At 49.8% G+C, this 22479-nt stretch overlaps 9 protein-coding genes across 9 annotated transcripts; 5 read left to right on the top strand and 4 right to left on the bottom strand.

Moving 5' to 3' along the window:
* Window positions 1–506: 506 nt before the first annotated feature.
* On the bottom strand, window positions 507–1922 carry L228DRAFT_98212 (ribosomal protein L14b/L23e). Its single transcript, XM_018337030.1, has 5 exons — window positions 1699–1922; window positions 1544–1591; window positions 1118–1364; window positions 780–857; window positions 507–718 (listed from the first exon to the last, which is right to left on the bottom strand). Exons 1-5 carry the CDS (start codon window positions 1713–1715, stop codon window positions 686–688), a joined length of 423 nt encoding a protein of 140 aa, XP_018190061.1. The 5' UTR covers window positions 1716–1922; the 3' UTR covers window positions 507–685.
* Window positions 1923–2056: 134 nt separating this feature from the next.
* Window positions 2057–4817, bottom strand: L228DRAFT_228525 (hypothetical protein). Its single transcript, XM_018330475.1, has 4 exons — window positions 4471–4817; window positions 4067–4367; window positions 3466–4007; window positions 2057–3407 (listed from the first exon to the last, which is right to left on the bottom strand). Exons 1-4 carry the CDS (start codon window positions 4660–4662, stop codon window positions 2346–2348), a joined length of 2097 nt encoding a protein of 698 aa, XP_018190062.1. The 5' UTR covers window positions 4663–4817; the 3' UTR covers window positions 2057–2345.
* Window positions 4818–5056: 239 nt separating this feature from the next.
* L228DRAFT_245461 (putative proteasome regulatory particle subunit) lies at window positions 5057–6659 on the top strand. Its single transcript, XM_018332166.1, has 4 exons — window positions 5057–5241; window positions 5374–5624; window positions 5679–6214; window positions 6281–6659. Exons 1-4 carry the CDS (start codon window positions 5167–5169, stop codon window positions 6427–6429), a joined length of 1011 nt encoding a protein of 336 aa, XP_018190063.1. The 5' UTR covers window positions 5057–5166; the 3' UTR covers window positions 6430–6659.
* A 795-nt stretch (window positions 6660–7454) lies between these two features.
* L228DRAFT_218961 (hypothetical protein) lies at window positions 7455–10401 on the top strand. Its single transcript, XM_018330200.1, has 2 exons — window positions 7455–7981; window positions 8049–10401. Exons 1-2 carry the CDS (start codon window positions 7647–7649, stop codon window positions 10039–10041), a joined length of 2328 nt encoding a protein of 775 aa, XP_018190064.1. The 5' UTR covers window positions 7455–7646; the 3' UTR covers window positions 10042–10401.
* L228DRAFT_245465 (hypothetical protein) lies at window positions 10302–11835 on the bottom strand. The gene has a single exon (XM_018332167.1). The coding sequence runs from the start codon at window positions 11412–11414 to the stop codon at window positions 10443–10445; it is 972 nt and encodes a 323-aa protein (XP_018190065.1). The 5' UTR covers window positions 11415–11835; the 3' UTR covers window positions 10302–10442.
* Window positions 11836–11975: 140 nt separating this feature from the next.
* L228DRAFT_245466 (import inner membrane translocase subunit tim-50) lies at window positions 11976–14147 on the top strand. The gene is made up of 2 exons (XM_018332168.1): window positions 11976–13106; window positions 13163–14147. Exons 1-2 carry the CDS (start codon window positions 12105–12107, stop codon window positions 13754–13756), a joined length of 1596 nt encoding a protein of 531 aa, XP_018190066.1. The 5' UTR covers window positions 11976–12104; the 3' UTR covers window positions 13757–14147.
* A 145-nt stretch (window positions 14148–14292) lies between these two features.
* On the bottom strand, window positions 14293–15025 carry L228DRAFT_98327 (hypothetical protein). Its single transcript, XM_018337031.1, has one exon. The coding sequence runs from the start codon at window positions 14776–14778 to the stop codon at window positions 14365–14367; it is 414 nt and encodes a 137-aa protein (XP_018190067.1). The 5' UTR covers window positions 14779–15025; the 3' UTR covers window positions 14293–14364.
* Window positions 14700–18226, top strand: L228DRAFT_245469 (hypothetical protein). Its single transcript, XM_018332169.1, has 2 exons — window positions 14700–15045; window positions 15140–18226. The coding sequence occupies exons 1-2, from the start codon at window positions 14813–14815 to the stop codon at window positions 18051–18053; spliced, it is 3147 nt and encodes a 1048-aa protein (XP_018190068.1). The 5' UTR covers window positions 14700–14812; the 3' UTR covers window positions 18054–18226.
* Window positions 18227–19193: 967 nt separating this feature from the next.
* L228DRAFT_245470 (hypothetical protein) lies at window positions 19194–21940 on the top strand. Its single transcript, XM_018332170.1, has 3 exons — window positions 19194–20005; window positions 20077–21164; window positions 21238–21940. Exons 1-3 carry the CDS (start codon window positions 19450–19452, stop codon window positions 21919–21921), a joined length of 2328 nt encoding a protein of 775 aa, XP_018190069.1. The 5' UTR covers window positions 19194–19449; the 3' UTR covers window positions 21922–21940.
* The last annotated feature ends 539 nt before the right edge of the window (window positions 21941–22479 follow it).

The raw sequence follows: 22479 nt of genomic DNA on the forward strand, positions 1-22479 counted from the left end.
TGAATATTTATAGACTGGATATTTTTCCCTTTCCGGCCAGGCCTCAGGCCACCCATCATGTCTCTGGCTGGTTTTCGATGCAGTTGCCCTACAGGGCTGATAGATCGACTTACCCTGCCTATTCCCTGCGTCTGCTCTTGCAACCGCTTACGTCCAAGGCTAGAAGACGGTGCGGTTTTTTCATTTGGATTAGGCGCTGCATGACAATTGGTAAGTAGTAGAATGCCCTGCTAGAATTTGCTGGGGAAATCTTCCGTCGGTGTGCCACGTGTTGTTCCATGCCATCTTTCAAAGGTCCATGTCCATTGTGCATGTACTGTGAGATCATAAGTGGCAGCTTGGGCAGTTAAGCTACATTTCGGAAGCAAATTGGCGATGGAAACCCCTCCAAAATACTCGATATTTCGACAGTTTCGTCTTCTTCACATGTTCAGGCCTGGGGAATTTAAGATTAAGACAATAAGGTCTACCCAGGCAATGTTAAACTTGGCTCACAAAGGCATGAAGAAGTAAAACTGTATCGTGGAACTTGACGTCTATTTTGAATTTCCATAATAGACTTTTTGCCTAATGCATTGAGCCTACTCCATTTTTATCCGCTAGTGGGAGGGACGCAGGTTCAACCCAAAGCAACCATCAAACCACCGGAAACTGAGACAAGAAACACCGAAGAAGAGGACACGCTTTACATCACAACACCGGAGTTGCTGGCAATACGCTATAAATGCAGTTAGCACGCTACTGATCATTCAAATAGAGGGGTAAGTTGCACTACTAACCGGCCAGAGCTCGGCAGCCTCCTTTCCGACGGGGCCGGTGATGGCAGAGCCCTTCATCTCACCCTTGGGGTTGACGATCTGAGCAGAATCGAGTCAGCGGTTTATTTCAAGATGTATTCTCCTCGTTCCTCTGAGGCATGCGTCGGATCTCGTTCCGCAGATCGCCCGTTCCGAGAAAAGAATATATCAGGTGACGGTAAAAGAATATCCTTTTCGGATCATTGTCGTCGAAAACGTTCTTTTCCTCAAATGGAGAATCGATGGCAAGATCGAATACGGGTACGCAATCGGCTCAGAGGATCCGAGGACGAAATTTTCTTTCGAAGGAATAAACTTACAACACCGGCGTTGTCCTCGAAGTAGAGGTACATGCCGTCAGGTCGCCTCCAGGGCTTGCTCTGACGGACAACAACGGCAGGCATGACCTTCTTCCTCAACTCAGGCTTTCCCTTCTTGACGGTGGCCATGACCATGTCACCAACACCTGCAGCCGGCAGGCGGTTGAGACGTGCACCAATGCCCTTAACGGAGATGATGTAGAGGTTACGGGCGCCAGAGTTGTCGCAGCAGTTAAGAACCGCTCCACTATTCGAATGTTAGCACTCCTACTCCTCGGGCTTCTGCATGCAGCCATGATTTTTCGCCTCGAACAAAATCTATGCCGATGGTATTCCTATCGAAGGTCGAGGAAGAATAGACAGCGAGAAATGGGTTTTCAAGCGAACGGGAATAGAGAAAGGATTATGCGTGCGAGAGAGACGTACACAGGCAGACCCAGGGTCATCTTCAGCTTGTTGCCGGGAGCACCGCGACTGTTGAATGGAACCTCGTCAGCATCGTCTGATATGCTTCCCAAAGAAATCCGAGACCCTCCGAAAATGACGGGAGTCTCAGATTCAGCATTTCGATCTTAACATACCCGCGCTTGGACGACATGGTGACGTTTCTGGTGGTGGATTGTCGAGGAAATACGGGTGAAAGGTGTCGTCGCGATTTTCGTCAAGTCGTAGAGGTCGTCGGTGTCGATTTCGATATGTGCGGGCGCTAAATCAAAGTCTTGGCAAATTAAGCGAGTTAACCCTAGATCTGCAGTCCTTGTCACTTCGCTGACTGCCAATGCTTAACGTACCCCAAAACAGCAAGAAATTGTGAGAAATTATATGTTCATTCAACTTTTAATTAGAATACACTTATTGTTTGATTCTCATCGTGCTTATTCGAGCGTCCAATTCTTAACCGTTGGTTGAGTTTTCCAACACAAGAACTGCTCTGCCCACCTTGTAGCCCCTGCAAGCGAGTCACAACGAAGATGTCTTAAGGAGGCTTGATTTGTTCGATGATCCTCCTCAAACGGTGGCTTTCGAGTATTGATTAAAATTCGTTTCAGCAAGATTCTCTATAATACAAGATATCGTAGGTGTCATTCAAAATAAAATAAAAATGAAAAGAAAATATCCCAGCGCCGCCATTGAAACGCCTCGACACCTGCCATTGGCCGTGGATGTTTGTATCAAGCTCACGGCCATGAGATAGGGTTCGGCATGCACTTTTTCAGGAGCTGCAATGCTAGCTTTCCGATGTCTGTATTTCTTCCGCTGCTTTTTCCGTAGGTTTTTCTTCCGCCTTTTCATCTGAAACTTCAACCGGCTTCTCCTCTGCCTTTTCAAGCACTTCCTCAGCCGGGGGTTCAGCTGGTTTTTCAACAGTCTTTTCTGCCGGACCCTCACTTGGCTCTTTTGTATTTTCCTTTGTTGGCTCCTCTGAGGTATCCTCAACGCGCTTTTCTGCTTCAGTCGCCTTTTCTCCTGCAACGTCCTCGGTTTCCCGTTCTTCCCGCCCCTCCTCTTTAGCAATAGAAGTGTCATCTGCCACCTCTCCTTCTGCCATTTCTTCGTCTTCATTTTCGGCAGTAGTGGTCGCCTCTGGCGCTACGTCGGCTGCTGGTTGAGGCGACTCAGGAGGAGTCACCTGAGCACCGGCCCTTTCGGCGGGTTGATCCCCAGCGGGTCGGCTATCCTCCATATCAACATCGCCGTCATTGTCAACAGCTTCACGAGCTGGCGACGCGGGCTGAGATGCTGCAGTAGATGCAGCTGTTTCTCCGGCAGCCACTGGAGTTGCGACTTCAGATGGCTTTTCTTCGGGGGGCTCGATATCCATTTCTAGTTTGCCTGAAGTGGGTGCGGCCTCATCCTGACTTACAGCCACATCTGGTGTACCCATTCCACTATCCTCCCCGAATTCGGGAGCAGAGTAAGGGTTCTGGTAATCCATGATATTTCTTCGCCTGGTCGCACCAGGCTGCTTCCGGAGACCATTTTGACCGGCAATGTCCTCGTCCTCGCTGTCGCTCAGTTCGCCTTCCTTTTCGACAAACTTGTCCCATCTCCGTTGTGTATGCCGAACATCTTTGTTTTCATCCTCGTCAAGATCATCAAGAGCAGCATCTGCCTCGTCATCCATTCCTTCCGGGTCACGAGGGACGTCAGTCATTTGAACGGAAGGAGCAAATGTCGTTCGCTTCAAATTTTCGAACACTTGATTCCTAATCTTCTCGAGGTATTCTGGTGTGTTGGCATTGTCCATATTCGAGGGCCTTACGTTCAGCTCATAATCGGGAGCGTAATACTGTTAAATGTCAGTTTGCGATGTGAGAACGAAAGATCTATCGTCCAAAGGAGTATACCTCGTAATAATCGTTGTATGGAAGCTCTGGGCCAATTGACTCCCCAACAACGACACCTGTCTCGAATGCCCATGTTCTAGCAACGTTTCTCATGGTATAACCTCCCCCTCCCAACACTAAAGTAGGCAGGTTGAAGCTCTTGACAAAATTGACACAGTTTGCGTGGCCCTTCATGCTTAGATTGAAACAGCCAAGACGATCTCCAGAAAGGCTGTCACCGCCGCATTGCAAAACGACGGCTTCCGGCCTATAGTACTCCATGACAGCTTTGATGATAGGCTCAAAAATACTTTTGAAGGACTGGTCTGTAATGCCGTCGCGGAGAGGGACATTAACTGAATAGTATTTTCCAGAGCCTACACCAATATCGCGAAGTTCACCAGTTCCAGGGAAGTATTCTCCGTACTTGTGAAAAGAGCAAGTCATGACTCGGTCCGTGGTGTAGAATGCTTCCTCCACTCCATCTCCGTGGTGGACGTCGATATCAATGTACAGAACACGCTGTTTGTAACGTAAAAGTTCGATGATACCAAGAGCGATATCTTTACGAGTGTTAGTCGTATTCTTAGAGCCCCATATCGTGAGAAGGAGGTTCTCTCACCGTTGATGTAACAGAAACCACTGGCTTCGCTCTTCTTCGCATGGTGGAGTCCACCAGCCCAATTGACCGCGATATCACACTTTTGACGGTTTAATCTCGCTGCGCCTTCCATACTTCCTCCGGCGCTGATTCCACAGAATTCGAATAAGCCGTCAAAGATCGGGCAGTCATCTCCCACATTATATTTGCCTTGTTCCTTCGCGTAGTTGTCCATATTGTCAGGCGTCACCTTCTGGAGGAAGTCGACGTATTCGTCGGTATGATACTGCGTCATTTCAAGTCGTGATGCAGGCTTTGCGCGCTGTGTCAAGCAATTATTAGCATTGCTGCAGTATCACGGACAATTAGGTACAGGGGACCGTAGGTCTTCGCTCATGAAGGTAAAAGACATTATTAGAACTTACGTATATCTCCATCTTTTTATAAAGGCCATAATTCATAATCAGGCTGTGTGTGAGCCGGACACGATGTGGTTTCATGGGATGACCAGCAACGTAGGCATAGTTGCCAATATCGGAGTCGTAGAAGTATGCGACCTTCTTCTTACTAGCTGAGCCATTTGTGAGAGGCTCATCGAGAGGAGCGAACGCCGCCATGGCAAAGCCTCCCTAAACTTGTATGCAAAGTAGCAAGCTGGTCAATGCAGAATGGCAAGCTGAGAGGACGCTGGGACAGCGATACGCTCGAAGGTAAAGCACAATAAGCTCGGTCTGGCGAACCCAGTATCGCGAGAGGCCTCTGTGTTTGGCCGTATCTGTCCAGGTCAAAAGTGGACAAGGGGTTCTCGCTTAGTATTGGCGCGACCAATATCCTTTTGGAAAAGCTAACTAATGAAGCAATTCTGCCATTAGGTCAACATACGGCCGGCGATAAATTCTCGTCATGCATTATCATTATGCGGAATTGCTACGGTAGCCCATTAAGATCTTTCACGCAATCGACGGCGATTACCTTAGCTAGCTGACCTCACTGCTCATCCATTTGAAAGCCCGGCTTCATCAACTTGCAGACTCGCAACCCAAGCTCAAAGACCTAAGCATCTTCGAACAACAATAGCAACCCTCTAAGACGACTTGAATCCGAGAAGTTGAGTCTCTGAGATGGATAATAGGCTCGGGCGGATGCTGGCTGCTGCCAGCGGCATGGGCGGTATGAGTGCTGCTGGCCCTGGCCAAGTAAGTCATATCTCTATATTTTCGAAGTTCAATTTCATCAGATTCATCCCAACTTTGCTTTTGGAAGATTTATATGCATCACGGAATGAGTGCTCTGCAGACCTGGAATTGCTAATCTTTGTTTCGTTAAAGGATACGAACCTCATTGATAACTCGGAAACCGTATATATTTCTTCCCTCGCTCTACTCAAGATGCTTCGTCATGGTCGCGCTGGTGTTCCGATGGAAGTAATGGGGCTCATGCTTGGAGAGTTTGTTGATGATTACACGGTGCGTGTGGTGGACGTATTCGCTATGCCTCAAAGCGGTACTGGAGTCAGTGTCGAGGCAGTCGACCCGGTCTTCCAGACGAAGATGATGGACATGCTGAGGCAGACTGGAAGGTTGGTATTTCTGTTCCTTGCGGTCTTTCCGGGACTTTGCTAATTGGAGGTTAGACCTGAAACCGTTGTTGGATGGTACCACTCGCATCCCGGTTTTGGCTGCTGGCTTTCGTCCGTCGATATCAACACACAGCAATCTTTTGAGCAGCTTACACCAAGAGCTGTTGCCGTCGTTGTGGATCCCATTCAATCCGTCAAGGGCAAAGTCGTCATTGATGCCTTCCGATTGATCAACCCGCAGACCCTGATGATGGGTCATGAGCCCCGTCAAACAACCTCGAACTTGGGCCATCTCAACAAGCCATCAATACAAGCTCTCATCCATGGGTTGAATAGACACTATTATAGCATAGGAATCAACTACAGGAAGACGGCCCTTGAGGAGAATATGTTGATGAATCTCCACAAACATGTTTGGACCGAAGCACTTCAGATGGATGACTTCAGAAAAGAGGGCGAGCGGAACCAGGAGAAGTTACAGCGCTTGGTTGGATTGGCAGAAGGATACGAGAAACGGGTCAAGGAAGAGACCGAATTAACCAAGGATCAATTGAAGACAAGATATGTCGGCAAGGTGGACCCAAAGAAGCGTACGCAATCCCGTCCAACCCGCGATCTATTAATGATACCCGCGCTGACCTGAATCATGTGTGCAGATCTTGAAGATGTTGGTCAACAACTGATAGAAGACAACATTGTCTCAGTGTCCCGGCAGATGATCGACAAGGAAGCTTCGGTCGCCAGGACAAACGGTGAGGCTAGTGGCGATCAGCAGGGGGATATGGAGGTGGACGATGCATTATAGTTTGATGGTCACGAGCTTCTTTTTGGTCATCTATTTTCAGAAGTGCTGCCATAAGCATGTATCATACTGGAATAGGCGCAAGCGAATCTGATTTTTATGTTTTTCCGACGGAAAGGTTGCGTGGCTCGGCAACAACTAGGATAGAGCATTTGCCAAAGGCTTCAGTGTTCTTGCATCCGAGGCCCGTCAATAGCTTAAATTTAACCGCTAAACATCCAGTGTGGTTAAGAGCATAATCAACAACGCCTTGAGTGTTGACGCAATTCGAAAAGTAATCTTGCATGGTTCCCTACTACGTATTCAAGGAGAAGTACCTCCCAAGAGTTGCAGTCAATGCAAGCGCGGCATGTAGTTTCCCGAAGTGGACACGGAGAAGATGCTCTCGGGGGCCAAAGAAACTGGTGGCCCTAGAAAAAGGTCGGGGCCCCAAATGATGGAGAAAGGACGCACCCCACGGGACTTTGAAAGTGACCGCGTCAGCGACACGTCGCGATGTGCAAGACACAGGATCATTTTCTACTTTTGTCAAGTTTCGAAGTGCGAAAACCAAGCTAAGTCGTCTTTTCTTTCCCTTGCCGATATCTCGCTCGGTTCAAGCGTTGATGACCAAGCCGTCGAGGAAACAAAGAAGGCATGGACCATGGGAGCGAGATGTGGCATGGAGTGACAGCGGGTCGAGGTGCCCCTTAATCAATTGATGGCGTGGAAGGCACCGGAGGGTCTAAACCGGGTCAAGCAGGAGGTGGAGACGATCTTTGCGTGGACAGTCCAATGCCAAGCACCCAACGGAGTAAATGCCGACACGGAAAATATTCTTCGTCACGCAGGTACTTAGTCTTTCGATTATTTTGCCCTTTTCACACTCTGGCGCCACAGCGCCCCCTGCTACGATAGGTTACCCCCATACGCAAACTACAAAGCGGCGATATCATTGGACCTGACGAGAAAATGTTCCATTGATTTTACCCTTGGAAAAAAGATAACATGGGCACACGGTCCGCCATCGGCGCAATCGTAATGCTGGGCTGGATCACACTATTGTTTCTTCCCATGATTGATGTCCTGGTTGCTGTCTTCATTCCTTTTTTCCCTTTTCCCTTCTCTTTTTCCCTTTTCTCCTTGAATTCTTTTCCCATTTGTGCCTGAGTACTGACACTGCAAGTCTGCCCTTTGGGGTTGCACAATCCCCTCCACGAGGCATCACTAAGCGATTGGCAATGGCAGCGTCCAAGACCTTATCGTGGTTGAGCGATAAGCTCAACCCGGGTAAGGTCAATTTGTCGTTGGGTTCCCCCAAGCATTACTATGACCTGATACCTGGCTTCGATGAGGAGGATGTTCGCAGTCTCAGCACAAGGCTTCAACGCCTTTCCCCGGCGGCATCCCTTTCTCGCCGAGGCTTTCGGCGTCCTGCCCTATCCTCGAGACCGCTGCGTTTGATCGCCCTGGCAATACTGCTGGCAGTAAGCCTTGGCGTCTTCCTGCATCTTGGCTTCTACCCTCATTCAGGGAGCCATCGGAAAAGACACTATAATTGGGAGTCATATCCTAGGTATGCTTATTTCCCCACAATTGATGATCATGCGTGCGAGATTCGGTCTCTGATGCGATGCAATTAGAATCAATGGTTATTATAATGGCATTCGAACGATTGTGAACTCGAGCGACTATGTCGCAGAATATCCTGCCAGTGGAGAGTACACTGCTGCTCCCGCTATCTCAACGGCTTCCGGAAAGCCATCTCTAACCTCCTCGGCAATTCCTTTGGCAACACCTTTCCAACCATATCCGGATTACAATTCGTCCGAATATCTCTCCCAGTACCATTCTGTCGAGGAATGCTATCTAGACGAAGCCAACACAAAGCAACTGCCGGACGTCTTCGTCTATCCGGGAATTCCCCAACATCAGCCAGCTCCTCAAATGGGGTCGTATCAGGAGCTGGGCATTAGAGACGACGTCTGCTTTGAGCGTTTTGGGAGATTGGGGCCCTATGGTATTGGTTACGAGGAAAAGATGGGCGGCACAGGAGTTGGAATGAAGGGCGATAATGACGGCAGCGAAATCGTCTGGAAAAAGAACGGTTTTGTGGATTGGCGTGGAACTAAATGGGGAACGCTTCAGAAGCAATGCTACGAACGAAACAAGCAGCGATTTCCTCCAGCCCCAACGAAGACCTTGGGGCAACGTGGATCAACTACATCGGATGAATCTGTCGACCAGCTCAATGTGCGCAGCGATAGCGACAAAAAGCATCTTCCCCGTACGGTCATTGTCTTGCGCACGTGGGACTCATGCAAATACCCGCCGCATCTCTTGGCCTCAATCCGGGCCATGATAACAGAGCTGTCGCTGAAGTCTGGCGGCGAGTACGATGTCCATTTCCTTGTGCACGTGAAGGATAACAGCATACCAATTTGGGCATCCGAAGAAGTGTATCAAGAGAAGCTCAAGAAAAGTCTTCCGGAGGAATTTTGGGATATGGCTACACTCTGGTCCGAAAAGCAAATGGAGTTGGTCTATCCTCCACCTTTCGGCAAGGTTTTTGAGAATAAGAGCGGAGGTGGCGTGCATGGAGTCTATCGGAGCTCTCATTTCTGCATGCAATATTTTGCGTCCCAGCATCCCGAATACGATTTCTTTTGGAACTGGGAGATGGATGTACGCTATAGCGGCCATTACTATGAATTCCTTGACCGTATCAGCCAATGGGCCAAAGCACAGCCCAGAAAAGGCCTTTGGGAGCGAAACGCCAAATTCTATATCCCGGGCTATTATGGAACCTTTGATAACTTTACCAAGGTTGCCGAGGAAGAAGCATTGATCCCTGATGACAATGGCGATAACATCTATATCAATAATCCCGGCTTGAAAACCCAAAAGAAACACAAAGGCAAAAGCAAGACTCACGGTGGAAACGAGCTCCTTCGCGAACAGCCCAGACCCGTTTGGGGTTATGTCGATTTCCCTGGTCGCCAGAGTTTGGGCGAATCTTATGACATCAAACCGCCAACCACTTATGCCGAAGACAACTATACTTGGGGTGTCGGCGAAGACGCAGACATTATCACTTTCAACCCGCTCTTTGACCCTGACAACACGACGTGGATTTTCCGAAACGATGTTACCGGCTACAACACCAGTTTACCTGTCCCCCCTCGACGCGTTGCACTTATAACACTCTCGCGCTTTTCTCGCCGCCTCCTCATGACTATGCATGCGGAGACCTACAAGCTGAGGCATACCATGTTTACGGAGATGTGGCCAGCCAGCTGTGCTCTGATTCACGGTCTCAAGGGCGTCTATGCTCCGCACCCTGTCTTTTTTGACCGCGCCTGGCCGCCTGCGGAACTTGACCATGCATTCAACGGCGGCCGACATCATACCGCTGGTGGCAACGTCACATCTGTCTTTGGTGTCGGAGAGCACAACTTCCAGGGCAGCAGTTTCTTTTACAATGCCGGCTTTGCTGGTGCGCTCTGGCGACGATGGCTAGGCTTTTCGGAAAACAATGAGGGTGGTCCAAAGAAGGAAGTTAATGGAACAGGCCGAATGTGCATGCGCGGCGTGCTGGTACATCCTATCAAGCATGACATTGGACCTGATGAGTAAAATGCGTCAGTGATGTCAACGTGATTATTTTCTTTCAATTTTCGTTTGCGGTAGAGGGTAAAGACTTGGAGCGTTGTGGAATCTTTCTTGGTACCATTGGTCGATATTTTGATTTAACTACTAATACCCTTCGGAGCAGCTTTAGGCACTGCTCCATCTCGTTCTTCTCTTCTTTCCCACTCTCATCATTTGGCGAAAAGTCCAGCGTTTTACATCTTGTAATTAGGGCAGCGCAGCGGGCTTGCGGGTATATATTATCACCATGCGGATTTCTGCGAAGACAACTCGGGTATAGAATCAAGAGGTTTATACATCAAAATCCGATTTGATTATTTTTTTTAATTTCTCCAACAACATTGTCAAGACTATCCAAATCTATATCAAATTGTCCTATCGTCAAATCATGCAACTGCCGCGAACAGACTGTGCCTATGCATCATTAAATATGTCTCATCATTATGATCATTACGGTTATCTTCATCCTCTTCGCCATCTCGCCAGCCCCTGTTAGAGCCCCACGTTATTCTTTTCCCAGCTCTTCTCGTGTCTTGAAGCAGGCGACTCATTAATTGGTCCTTCTTCTTGACCGAGGGCCAGGCGTCGAACTCAATGATCTCTATACTCGGCACACTTTCCATAATCGCCTTCAACAATCTTGTTGCAAACGTGGTGTAGAAGTCCTGATCGACACGAAACCCTTGAAACACTTCATGGGAAGGGTCGCATTCGATGAATATTTTCAATTTTCGCACATTCTTCGCGTCTGACAGACCGAGCTTCGGTGTGACGGCTTGCGTTTTCGGCGGAGATGTCCAGCCCCGTCCCAGACAGAGCTCAAGCGAGGACACTGATGCGCGATAGTGGGGAGGGAGTCGAACAAAAAGCGGCTTTTTCGAGAAGAAACGCCCGTCCATGGGAAACAGCCGGAATGTATTGCGACCGTAAAAGACAGGATAGGCTTCTTCGTAAAACTGCTTGGAGGTAAGGAAACAATCAAGCACTGGAGCAACCAGGCGAGGGTTGGATGGAGACATGTCGATAGGTACAGGCAGACGCTCATTGTGCACGAGAACAAACTCGTAGATGCGATCTCGAAGTTCGTAAGGAAGGTCGAAAAACCGGAACGGCCCAGTCCATGGCAGCAATCGTCGAGCACGACGTCGCGAAGCCAAACTGGGAACAGATCCTTCAGGCGCTGAGGTTGGAGCCAGAGTCTGAGCATTGATCGTTCTCGCCGCGTCTTCCGTTGAGCCCCGTATTTGCGATCGATCAGGTGCAAGACCAGCTTCTGTCGACGGCTCCGCTCTGGAGGCTTCAGCGAAGGGTTTATACGCAGCGATATCGTCGGCCAGCGATGATACGGGGGGAGCCATGACTATGTCGAGATTGACACGACAATGAGGCAATCCTTGCCTTTGTTCACAAGGTCAAAGAAACAGCCTTGATTTTACAAGATCTTCTTAGAAAATGAGATGATTGTTATATAGACATAATAATGATCACTTTGATAGCGATGGACAAGAGGAAACGAGGCCGCCAGGAGAAAGGACAGTTCAAGTTTGTGGCCGAGTGGTTGAGGGAAAATGCGGAGAAGGATGAAAGGATTGGAGGGGATATATCGTTCTAACGGGAGTAACAGCTCATTTCGAAAGGAGCTGTTCTTCTTGGACGAACGACTCGTCACAGAGACTTTTGGTCTCCCCAGCTAATACAGCTCCATGTCCAAATGATCAAATGATGGGACATCAAGCCAAATTTGTTCTGGGTGAATTATTTCAACTTTCTGAAGAGAGAAGAAAAAGAAAAAGGAAGAGAGTCACGAGAGCGGTGGAGTTTTGTAGTTTGTGAAAATGCATTGTTGGTCACTGCGGTATGCGGTATACGCTTTCTCGAATTTTTGGCATCATCACTGCTGTATCGTTAGATCCGAGTCTGAGACGACCATCCACTGGGGGAGAGAACCAGTAGAGCAGCTTGATCATTGTTACTGCTTCATAGCATTTCCATCCAACAACACCAACACCAGAGCCATTTGTAGCGGCACAAAAAGTCATTAATCTGTCATGCTTTCCAGGGCGGCCGCTCGCGCCCTGGCAGCGAGGAGTGTACGCACTCCCGCCGCTTTCCAAGTTGCCAATGCGAACCATTGGACGAGAACTTTCGCCAGCGACAGCAAGCTGCCACCATCTTCAAAACGGTGGGCAAATTATAATGCCCCGAAAGGAGCAAAACAGCCAACCTCGTCGTCGGAGCCTGTGAAGGAACCCAGCCAGCAGAAGACCCCGATGCAAGGCGCGCCGGCTACCCCGTCAAGCTCCGCTGCTGAAAAAGCTGAGCAGCCGTCAACAACAGCACAGGAAACACCCTCTATCAAAGACCTCCCCGACCTTACCCAAGGTATTCCCTCAACACTCGACCACGAAACCGCCGGTTCTACCTCGGAGCAGTTTGGCTCGTCCACTCTCAACCTTACCGAAGATCCTGCCCAGACTACAAGTGGCCGCGGCGGAAAGGGTGACGGAGAACTTCCCAAGTCCGCATATGTCTCTTCGGTAGAGCGCCGCCGAATGCGCGTCGCCAACTACATGTACGCCTCCTTTTTCCTCTTTTGCGTCACTGGATCGATCTACCTTGGTCGCAACTGGGAGACCGAAGAAGAGGAGAAGCAGCATCCCGAGACGCCTTCTGGCTGGGGCCCGGCCCTCTTCTACGGACGTGCAAAGGCTCGTGTGGCTGATATGTTGGATTACTACAACGAGCCAGCTTTCCCCAAGCTGCTGCCCAACACTGACCCAGCGTGGGAGCGTCCCTACACCTTGGTCCTCAGTTTGGAGGATTTGCTTGTGCACAGCGAATGGAGTCGGGAACATGGCTGGCGTATGGCGAAACGCCCCGGTGTTGACTACTTCCTTCGATACCTCAGTCAGTATTATGAGCTGGTCATCTTCACCACCGTACCCAGCATGATTGCCGACCCGGTCATCCGCAAGTTGGACCCTTTCCGAATTGTCATGTGGCCTCTTTTCAGAGAAGCAACGCGCTACAAGAACGGAGAGTATATCAAGGTGAGATTTATGAATAATCTTTTCGAATTGGTCACGAGTACTCATGTGATTCTTAGGACCTTTCCTACCTGAACCGTGACCTTTCCAAGGTCATCCTGGTTGACACGGTTGCTGCGCACGCCAGGCTGCAGCCGGACAATGCTATCGTTCTTCCTAAGTGGCAGGGCAATTCTAATGACAAGGAACTGGTTGCGTTGATTCCATTCCTTGAATACGTCGCGACCATGGGCTTTGATGACACACGCACAGTGCTCAAATCCTTTGAAGGCTCTCATATTCCGACTGAATTTGCCAAGCGCGAGGCTGTTGCTCGCGAAAAGTTTATGAAGCAACTTGAGGAAGAGCGCGCTCACCGTCCCAAGAAGTCCGGTGTTGGGTTGCTCGGAAGTCTGCTCGGCATCAAGCCTCCTGGCGGAGGACTTGATGGCATGGAGCCAACTCCTTCCGAAGGATTTGAGCAGGGTAAGATGCTTCAGGATCAGGTGCGAGAGCGAGGCCAAAAGCAGTATGAGTTCCTCGAACGTGAGATTCGCTTGAATGGTGAGAAGTGGCTCAAGGAGATGGCCGCCGAGGAGGAGAAGGCCAAGGATGAGCAGATTAAGGGCATGAAGCAAGGTTTCGTGGGCATGTTTGGTGGTGGAGCCAAATAAATGCCGTTGGGGACATGATGAATCTCATCTTTTTGCTTTGTGGTCACTGAGTGGCTGTTTCTTTTCATTATTCTTTCCATGGTTTTACTCATTTCAACGCCTCTCCTATTCCCATTTTATTTGCGCTTGTACACTCTCAGCATGGCGATTCCCGGCCCGCCCGGTTGGTCCTGTCACATGTCTATTACCTGCTCTCTTCCTCAAAAGGCTCTTGTAAAATAGTATTCATTTGGTTATTTGGGGGGGGTTGTCATATATATTGGACAGTTTGTTAGTGAAAATACGCAGTAATTTCTTCAAATGAACAAATAATTAAGATATCTCATGAGAATCTCATAAGCATTACAGTTAGATTGACCGTGGGGGTTTTTACGAGTCGGCAAAATGCGGTAATTATTAGTATTCATGAAATTGAAAATAAATAAATCTTATTGAAAAAATATTTTTAGGTTCAAATGTCATGTCCATAATGCTAGTGAGAGATAAATTAACTTTTTGTTTCATCAGTAACTGCTTTGGAAAATTTTCTAAGTTACAGCCCTTATTTCTTGCTGTCCTGTTTATTTATTGAATTGTCTGAATCTAATCATGACCCGTCGAAATATACGTCATTTGAATGTTCCTATTTTTAGAAATTCTATATCAACGTCCAGACCACGGAGCTCATAATAATGTCTGGGCCCCAGTCCCACATTTGAGATCGCGTTTCTTTTTGTTGAATTTTCATATCCCATAAGACTATATGATTTACCTTGCCGCAGTGCAATTTTAGATCTCCTTAGCGGTCTAACATGGGTATTTCCCCCAGACTTAAAATCTGTGATGCGACTGGCTGTGCAACCGCTCGGTTGACGCTTGCGTTGTCCCCTTGTCCCGTGCATCTCAGCACAGACCGGGGCTACGAAGAGAGGCTGAGCCCTGCATCGTTCTCGGCGTGTTTGAGCAGCAATAATGTTAGATTTCTGAGGGCTTGTGTCAATAATCTCCCTTGACATTGCTATTCTACCAATGTCTCTTACCATGGCTCATTTATGACATTTCTCACCTAATGAAGCCATGAACCCAGGGCAAGCCAATCGTTCATCCGACGCCTCGGCAAAGGGGGTCGCGCAAGGGAATGCCACCGCTGGCCTGGGACGTGGGTCCGATGTCGAAGGGGCTTCATTGTCTCGAGCAACGGGCTTCACTGGGTCCGTAGAGGCCGCATATTCGGCTGCAGCAGCTGCGCCAAAGACTCGATACAAAACGCCTTTGGCATTCAGTAGGCTTCCTGACTCCGTCATCGAACAGTATGCGCGGCCAAATTTCGGAATCCCCACCTCCGAACGAAACTCTACTCTAGATACAGCAAACAGCTAACCGCTCTTGTTTTCTCACATTCAGTATATTAATTCTCGCCGATCCCAATACATTTTCATCACTCGTATATTTGAATAAACACTGGTATCGGATCTCCCAGCAAGCTAGGCTATATGCGCATCAGCTCTCTCGCTGTGCGGACACAGCAACATATTCATCAGAGGTTGTTGGAACATATGCCGCTCATTCCGGGACTGCTGTGGTCGCAGAACACGATCTCCCTTCTCTTCGACAAAAGTTCGCCATAGAGGCGAAGCGGAGTTTGTTTGCAGCTTACGGCGTAACGCGGAAGACCATTGTCAACCTCATCCCACCAACTGCTAGCTCCTCGGTAGCTACTCCAGTCGGAGAAACTCTCCGATTTTCGATCACACATAATGGACATAGAGTTCTTGCGTGGAGTTCATCAAGGATATTCGTCATTTCTACGGCGATCAACATACCGAGGGTAGAGCGGCAATTCAAAGTGCAAAGACGGCCGGTGACAGCGGAGCTTGATGATTCTGGAACGACACTGGCAGTGTTGCTCGTCGATCACCGCATTAATGTGTATGATATCAAGAGCCCCAAGGCTGCCCGAGTGTGCAGCGTCCTTCCCGACAATACTCCTCGAGCAATTGCATTGTCTCCAGACTCCTCGGTCCTGGCTGTTGCCTTTGATGGAGGTGTAGAGATACACTCTTTGATTCCTGGCAGCCTTCCATCTTCCAGGACTGTGAAATGTGATCAAATCGACGACTTGTCATTTTCAAGAGACGGTTCTGTCTTGCTTGGAACTACACTTCAATCTTCCTCAACGGGAACTGTGATTTTATCGGCTCCACCGTTTGCGCCGGAGGGAAGCGATGATTCTTCTTCCCATGGAATAAATCAGACATGGACGACCCAAATCATCTTTCCACAGTCCAGCCGTCATCTGAGTCATGCCGTGATTCTACCTCATGTGATAGATGGTGAGACTGGCTGGGTCTTCGCTTTTGACGAGATTCAGAGAGCTTTCAGGGCTGTTCGTATTGAGGACCCAAATACTGGATATGATCTATTTACATTATCATCATCGGGCAGCCAAACGACCGTGACGCTACCAAAGGTGAATCCAAGCGCTTCTAATGGTGGCGGCCTGGTTGTCGCTGCTGGTCCAGGAAATCAAGTCTATTTCTATAAAGTCCCAGAAATCCTGGACGAGGCATTCCCCAAAGCCAAGACTTTCACAGGTCGCCGAATTCCAGTAATCGAGGACTTATCTGCGATTCAATGGGTCTCCCTCCAAGAGGGGCAGCATTCCGATGTATCTGATCATTGCCGATTACTTGCGACGGCTCAGGGAAGCCATTCCAGTCCCGACGATTACGATATTGACGGGTCTGACTCTGCAGAAGGTGGTCGACTTCTATTATTCGACTTTGGCCATCTTATTGGTGATGAAGTATCCATAAGTATGTGTTTGAATCTGGGAGAAGGTGAACCTGAATTACTAGAAGAGGAAAAATTGCATCATGAAGTCGAGGTCGCCATTGCCCGTAGACGGACCATTGCGCAGGGGAGGTCTGTTGCTAGCAGGTCGACGGAATCAAACCGCGGAAACCCTGAGATAGACGCAGAACCTACCACGCAAACAAACTCGAGAGGCCGGATTCATTCGGAGCGCCGTCGACAGCAGTCAGATACACCGTTGGCAGCATCATTAACTGAACCTTTTCAACCAAACCACCCTACTACAGCCTCTCCTGCTAGTGAAGAGATCCCGGTTAATGAAACCCAGGATATGTTTGATACCCCGTATTCGCACAACCAACCTCGTTCGCCTTCAACACTCCAACGCGCTGCGACAGCTGCCGCCGCCAGCAGGTCGCGCTCAGAGAGAGAACCTGAGCCAGTGGTGGCACAGCCTCAGATTCAACCTGCAGACGATGCTGATGGATGGGTTGCGCCTCCACCGCCTTACAAACCGGATCCTGACGAGCCGTTGCCTGAGCACCTCCGACTGACTTTACTCCCTCGAAGCACCGAGCCTGTACGAAGGGTGACGAGCTTGCCGGACCAGCCTCCTCGAGCAGCCACTGACTTACAACAACACTTGTTATCTGCTGGGACGATTGGGAGATCGCGTAGTAGAATTGGCCGCGCCAGCGCATCTTTGAGTGCAGGTCTTTTCCCGGGCAGAAGCCCATCTAGTGAGCGGCGACGGAGCCGAAGCAAATCGCCGTCTCCGCAGCCTGAAGACTCAGTCACAACATCCCGTCGAAGTTCGGACTTGGAGCTCTCAGCCAATATAAGCCCGGTCTCTGGGCTTAGCCTTCCCAGCGCAGAGCAGCTGGCAAGTTTGCAAAACCGGGTATCCCGTCCGCCGATGCCAGAACACTCACAAAGCGATATGTCGAATACTCGCTCACAACGGCTCTCTCCATCGAATGTTAGACCGTCATTGTGGTCAGTCGACTCCATGGCGGATACCCAGCAATCATCACCACCCGAAGCCGGAACAAGAGCCAGTAGGTCTGGTCGACGAGGATCTGCATATTCTTCATATTCGTCAGCGCCCGATCTCCAACGCCCTAATCTGACGAGGTTAGAGACAATTCATAGCGTATCGTCTCTCATCTCGCACTTATCCCGGCCGCAGTCTCGGCCGAGATCACGAGAGACACGCTTCGAGGCATTTCCGTCACGAAGTAGGTCGCAGACGGCGCGGCGCGCATTACGACGACCACCACCACAGCGTACGGCATCTGCTTCTGGCTCGCGCTTTCAGGAGGTTGGTTTGGGGCCGGTTACCAACGGCAAGGCCACCAAGGCAGAGAAGAAGGCGGCGAAGAAGATGAAAAGGAAAGATCGAGTAGGCGTGAATGACGAAGGGGAGAGACGGGCCGACGCGACAGCCGCAGGCGATACAACTGCAGAGGGCGGGAAGAAGGCGGCAAAATGCATGGTCATGTAGGGGGCATGTTCCTGACCAGGCACGTTTTGAGTAGCGTTACTTTTTGCGAAAAAAACGCACACTTGGGTGTTAAATATACCTATGCCGTATTTGACAAGGCATCTGCATTCTAATTTACTCGTACAAACAAATATAAAGACTAATTGCGAAAATGGCTTGCAGCCCGCAGGGGTAGTTGTCGTCATCAATTTTGCAGGCAGAAGCAAAAAGGAATGGGATGTCTGGGAAATCTAAACGTCCAGCTGATCGTTTTGGACGCGGGTAAAAGTGCGCCAAGGCATGGGAAGAACATTCTACGGTCGTTCTGGAGGTAAGCTGGGCATGAGGCGCATGCAGGTGCAGCTCAAGCTGTAACGTACGTTAGAGGGACCATCCGCTTTAGGGAACGGAAAGCGAAATGCCCATTCGGGGAACATTCGGTCGAGAGGATACAGGGTAGCAAGACAATCCGATTCATCACACCTGTACGTTTGTACATGATAGCTTCATGTTCTTCGCAGTAAAATAAGCATTGGCTGCACAGACTTCCTCTGCTACGGTGCCATATAATATCCATCCTGCAATGATGCGCATTTGTGTCTACGGAGAACTCTTTCATGACGTCGCTGGGGAATTTAGCGAGAGGCGATAAGATTGAGAGATTTGTTAACAGTAATTAGTTCGGTTTAGTTAAGACTTATAGTGGAGAAATACTTGGTACATTTGGAATAACAAGCATTTTGGACGGCTTGGCTTCTCTTGGGGGCCGAAACGAGCTGGGACAGAAACAGCAACAAAGCTCTTTTTCCCCTGGTAGCATAATTGTGATACGCTCTACTGTGGAAAGGCGGAGTAATTCGTCTGAGCAGCCTTTCCGTTGTAGTTGTACAAAGTGTAGATCGATATGGTGGTCAGCAGAGGCACTTGACTATTCCTCCGCTCGCGCTCCACTTTCTTTCAGCCTCACCCCGCCCTCGTCCAGAGAGGAACCGGACCAACATCTCCCCTTCTACTAGATACATCTGTAGTACTGTGGTGGCTCTATTACTCCCTGCCGGCGCTAGTCAGGCAACGACATAACGGACCTATCGGTTGAACAGGGCAGTGCTTGTCAGACTCGCGCATGGCTAAAAGTATATCGTCCTCCACATGACATGATAACTCGCCTTCGATTTGACACCTCTAGTTTCCAATCCCTCAATATAATAGCATTGACGCCTCGAAGAGACATGACCTTTGAGGCTCTCTCTATACCCTTTTTCATATAAATACTGATCTCATTTCCTCTCCAAATCTATCTCCTCTGGAAGCTCTATTCTCATCTATATTCCCAAAGTCTATTCTATCTCTTCTTACATCTGTGTCATTTCAGCTTCCTATTCATCCTCTCATGCAGCATCATTTATAGCCAGAAAATATGACTCAAGAGAAAGCGTCTCTGTCCGAGGGCGTCAAGGGCGGAGGAGACGTGCAGGCCGAGCCAGCTGAGGATGCCGCTCCATCCTACACGCCACCTCCTCCTGGTTATTCTCAGACTCCGCCCGATCTCCATCTGATCTTGGATAATCTCAATCTGGAAGACGAAAATGCCGCCAAACCCACCGTCGACGAATGTATAGCTCACCTGAAGCTGCTCGAGGCTTTCTACAAGCTCCGAGAAACCGTCTCCCACACCGATGGCTTGTTTGGCATCTACGACAACCTCGCCCCGCAAGCTGGAGATGAGAAGCTGCGTGGACCCGCCCTGGCGAAAATCGCAGAGAAGCGATGGTCAATCTATGTTGCCCGCGCCGCGGACAGGTTTGAGCGCTGGTGGGATGCTTGTGTTCCAGCGTCGATATCAGGTCGTACATTTCCAGACCCTCTTGCTGCTCGATTGAGGGAGGAACAATTAAGCCCGGTCAGCCAGTTCGAAAAGTTCCCTACATTAGGTGCGCGGCTAAAGTATAGCCCTGACAACTTACCACCTCTCGGTATGGAACCGTCACATTGATTTTGAACCCTTTACTGGGATCATGGACATGACAAGCTGACTTCGGACTAGATGTGCTCATGGTTTGGCATGCCTACATGCTGAACCCGCGAAACTTCTTCGAGGACTGTGTCCGCTTCGGCAAGATGGATTTCTGGGAGACTGGAATGCCCTGGGAAGCAGTGGACAGTTGTATCGACTCGACTTCTTTCACCTATACGCCCAGCAACGCCGCGATAGAGTTATTCGCGTCTCGTACTAGCTTAGCGTGGGATAACCTGCAGGATGGACCGACCAAGGTGTTCGCATGCCCCAAGTGTTCAACGCAGGTGGCATGTCTGTGGACGAGCTGGGACCGGATTCGACGCCCAGAGGATGACCCTCGAGAGGACCTGACAGCTAGATTCGACACCGAGGCGCTGGCTGGCTTCGCCGAGAGGTCGTTCACCTCCACATGCCCAAGCTGTCGTTTGATTTTCTCGCACGACATTTTACGGCTGCGAAAATTTGGACGTGATCTGCAGCTTTTGCTTCGAGAGAACATTGTCATGCCAGGGACTATTCTCTCGAGAAGCGGCATGCCTGAAAGCGCCTCTAGGGTATTTGGTCTTGCCACTCATCCTCCCTTGTTTCCCAACCGCCTGCTCAAGGCGGACAGTGTTCGCGGTAAACTTGCCGCTCTGGTCGACTTTGCTGGGACCGACGCAAACTTGATGAGTATCCGGACCATGAACTCGGTCAAAAATATCATCTCGCTGGCATTGGAAGATCGCAAGCTCTGCCGACAAGTGAGTGGCCGGGCTGTGACCAAATTGGCTTATAAAACGGAGCGCCTGGCAGTGCGTCGAATGATGAGCCGGTATTGGGACAATTCCTCCGTCTTTGCTCTTGACCTTGTTGGCGCCGTCATCCGCCAGGGCGCCTTTGTCGAAAAGATGCATCAGATAGACTGGTTGCATAGCCCAGCGCTGTCCGTCACCATCGAGCGTCTCCGCGTCAAATACGGGCGGTTTTTCCAAATCATGACGGCCAACCCTGGCAAAGTTGCTGTGCCAACTCTCGACGTTGATCTCGCCTGGCATACGCACCAGTTATCTCCGCCGTTCTACTTTACTTACTCGGCTTTGACTACCCGTATATTTGTCGACCACGACGACAAGGTATATACCCTCTTCCTCTCCCCCTCCTTCCCCTTCTCAACTGCAAATTTCTGACTCAGATACTTCACTCCAGATTGTTGAGAGCGACCTCTCGACCTACTTTGAATGGACGTCCAAGGAATATCAGAAACTGTTCAACGAAGTGTACTCTGAATGCAGCTGCTTCTACTGCGAGTCCGTTCGGGCCAGCCACTCCAACCCCATCAGCAGCCTCTTCAAGTCCTCGTCGTCGGATCCCTGGGAGATATTCCACAACTCCTCGCCGGCCGCGAAACTCGATCCGTCCAAGACCGCCCACATTTCCGCCCACAGCGCCGTCTCGCCCCGGGACGTCAAGAGCAGCATCTCCAAATCGGACAAGTCCGCCCAGCTCGCCACCGCGTACGAAAAGGCATGCAAGCGCGCTCGTAAAAAGGGCCGCAAAGAACCCGTCCGCGATGACTACTATTGGGCTTGGGGCTACCCCATGTTTTTCCCCGTCTACTACCCGTACATGGCCGACCCTTGCATCTCGAATCAGTCCTACGCTTGCAATCCCGCTTGCATGGCCCTCACGCCCGGTGTGCCCGGGAATTGCGCTAACGGATCGTGCGGCGGCGCGGCGGCTGCAGGCTCTTGTGGCTCCTTTGCCATGGGTGGATGCGGCGGTGCTGGTGGAGCCTGTGCTGGAGGTGGTGGAGGAGGAGGAGGATGCGGTGGAGGCGGAGGCGGTTGCGGAGGCGGCGGAGGCGGCGGTTGTGGTGGTGGGGGGTGTTGAGCCGTCGGTCCCCCGCCTCTGTTGTTTTTCTTTTTTTCTTTTCCATTTTTTCTTTTATTTTTCTTGTTTTCCTCTGGAAGAGTCTCGACGTCGGCGTTGTCCTAAGAGACGAGAGAAGTCTGTGGTGTGGAAAGTCCCAGCGGGGGGCCGGGGCCGAGGTCCCGGGGAAGGAGCGGATGGTGAAGAGGAGTTATGAATTGATGATTCCATACAGATGATGTTGATACTGACGATTTACGATGTATATTTTTGACTCTACATATGTATTGCAGTTATAGTCTACCTCCTCGACCTTGTGCGCTGTGCGTTGTGGGTTCTTGGATTCATGCTTATTGCATTTCATCTCGTCATCGTCGCTACTTACGTTATATGTTCTCAAGTCGATGCTTACATGTCCACTTTTATTTCCAGCGTCATAAGTATCATTACCAATCCCATAATATCAGACAATACACATATTACATTTACCCACTAAGCCTCAATATCTTACCTGACTTGAAACAGATCTCATTGTTTATTTACATTGATTGTTTATTTCCATTGATTGAGACAGAGTAT

The sequence above is a fragment of the Xylona heveae genome (assembly GCF_001619985.1).
Source record: "Xylona heveae TC161 unplaced genomic scaffold L228scaffold_3, whole genome shotgun sequence".
Classification (NCBI taxonomy): domain Eukaryota; kingdom Fungi; phylum Ascomycota; class Xylonomycetes; order Xylonales; family Xylonaceae; genus Xylona; species Xylona heveae.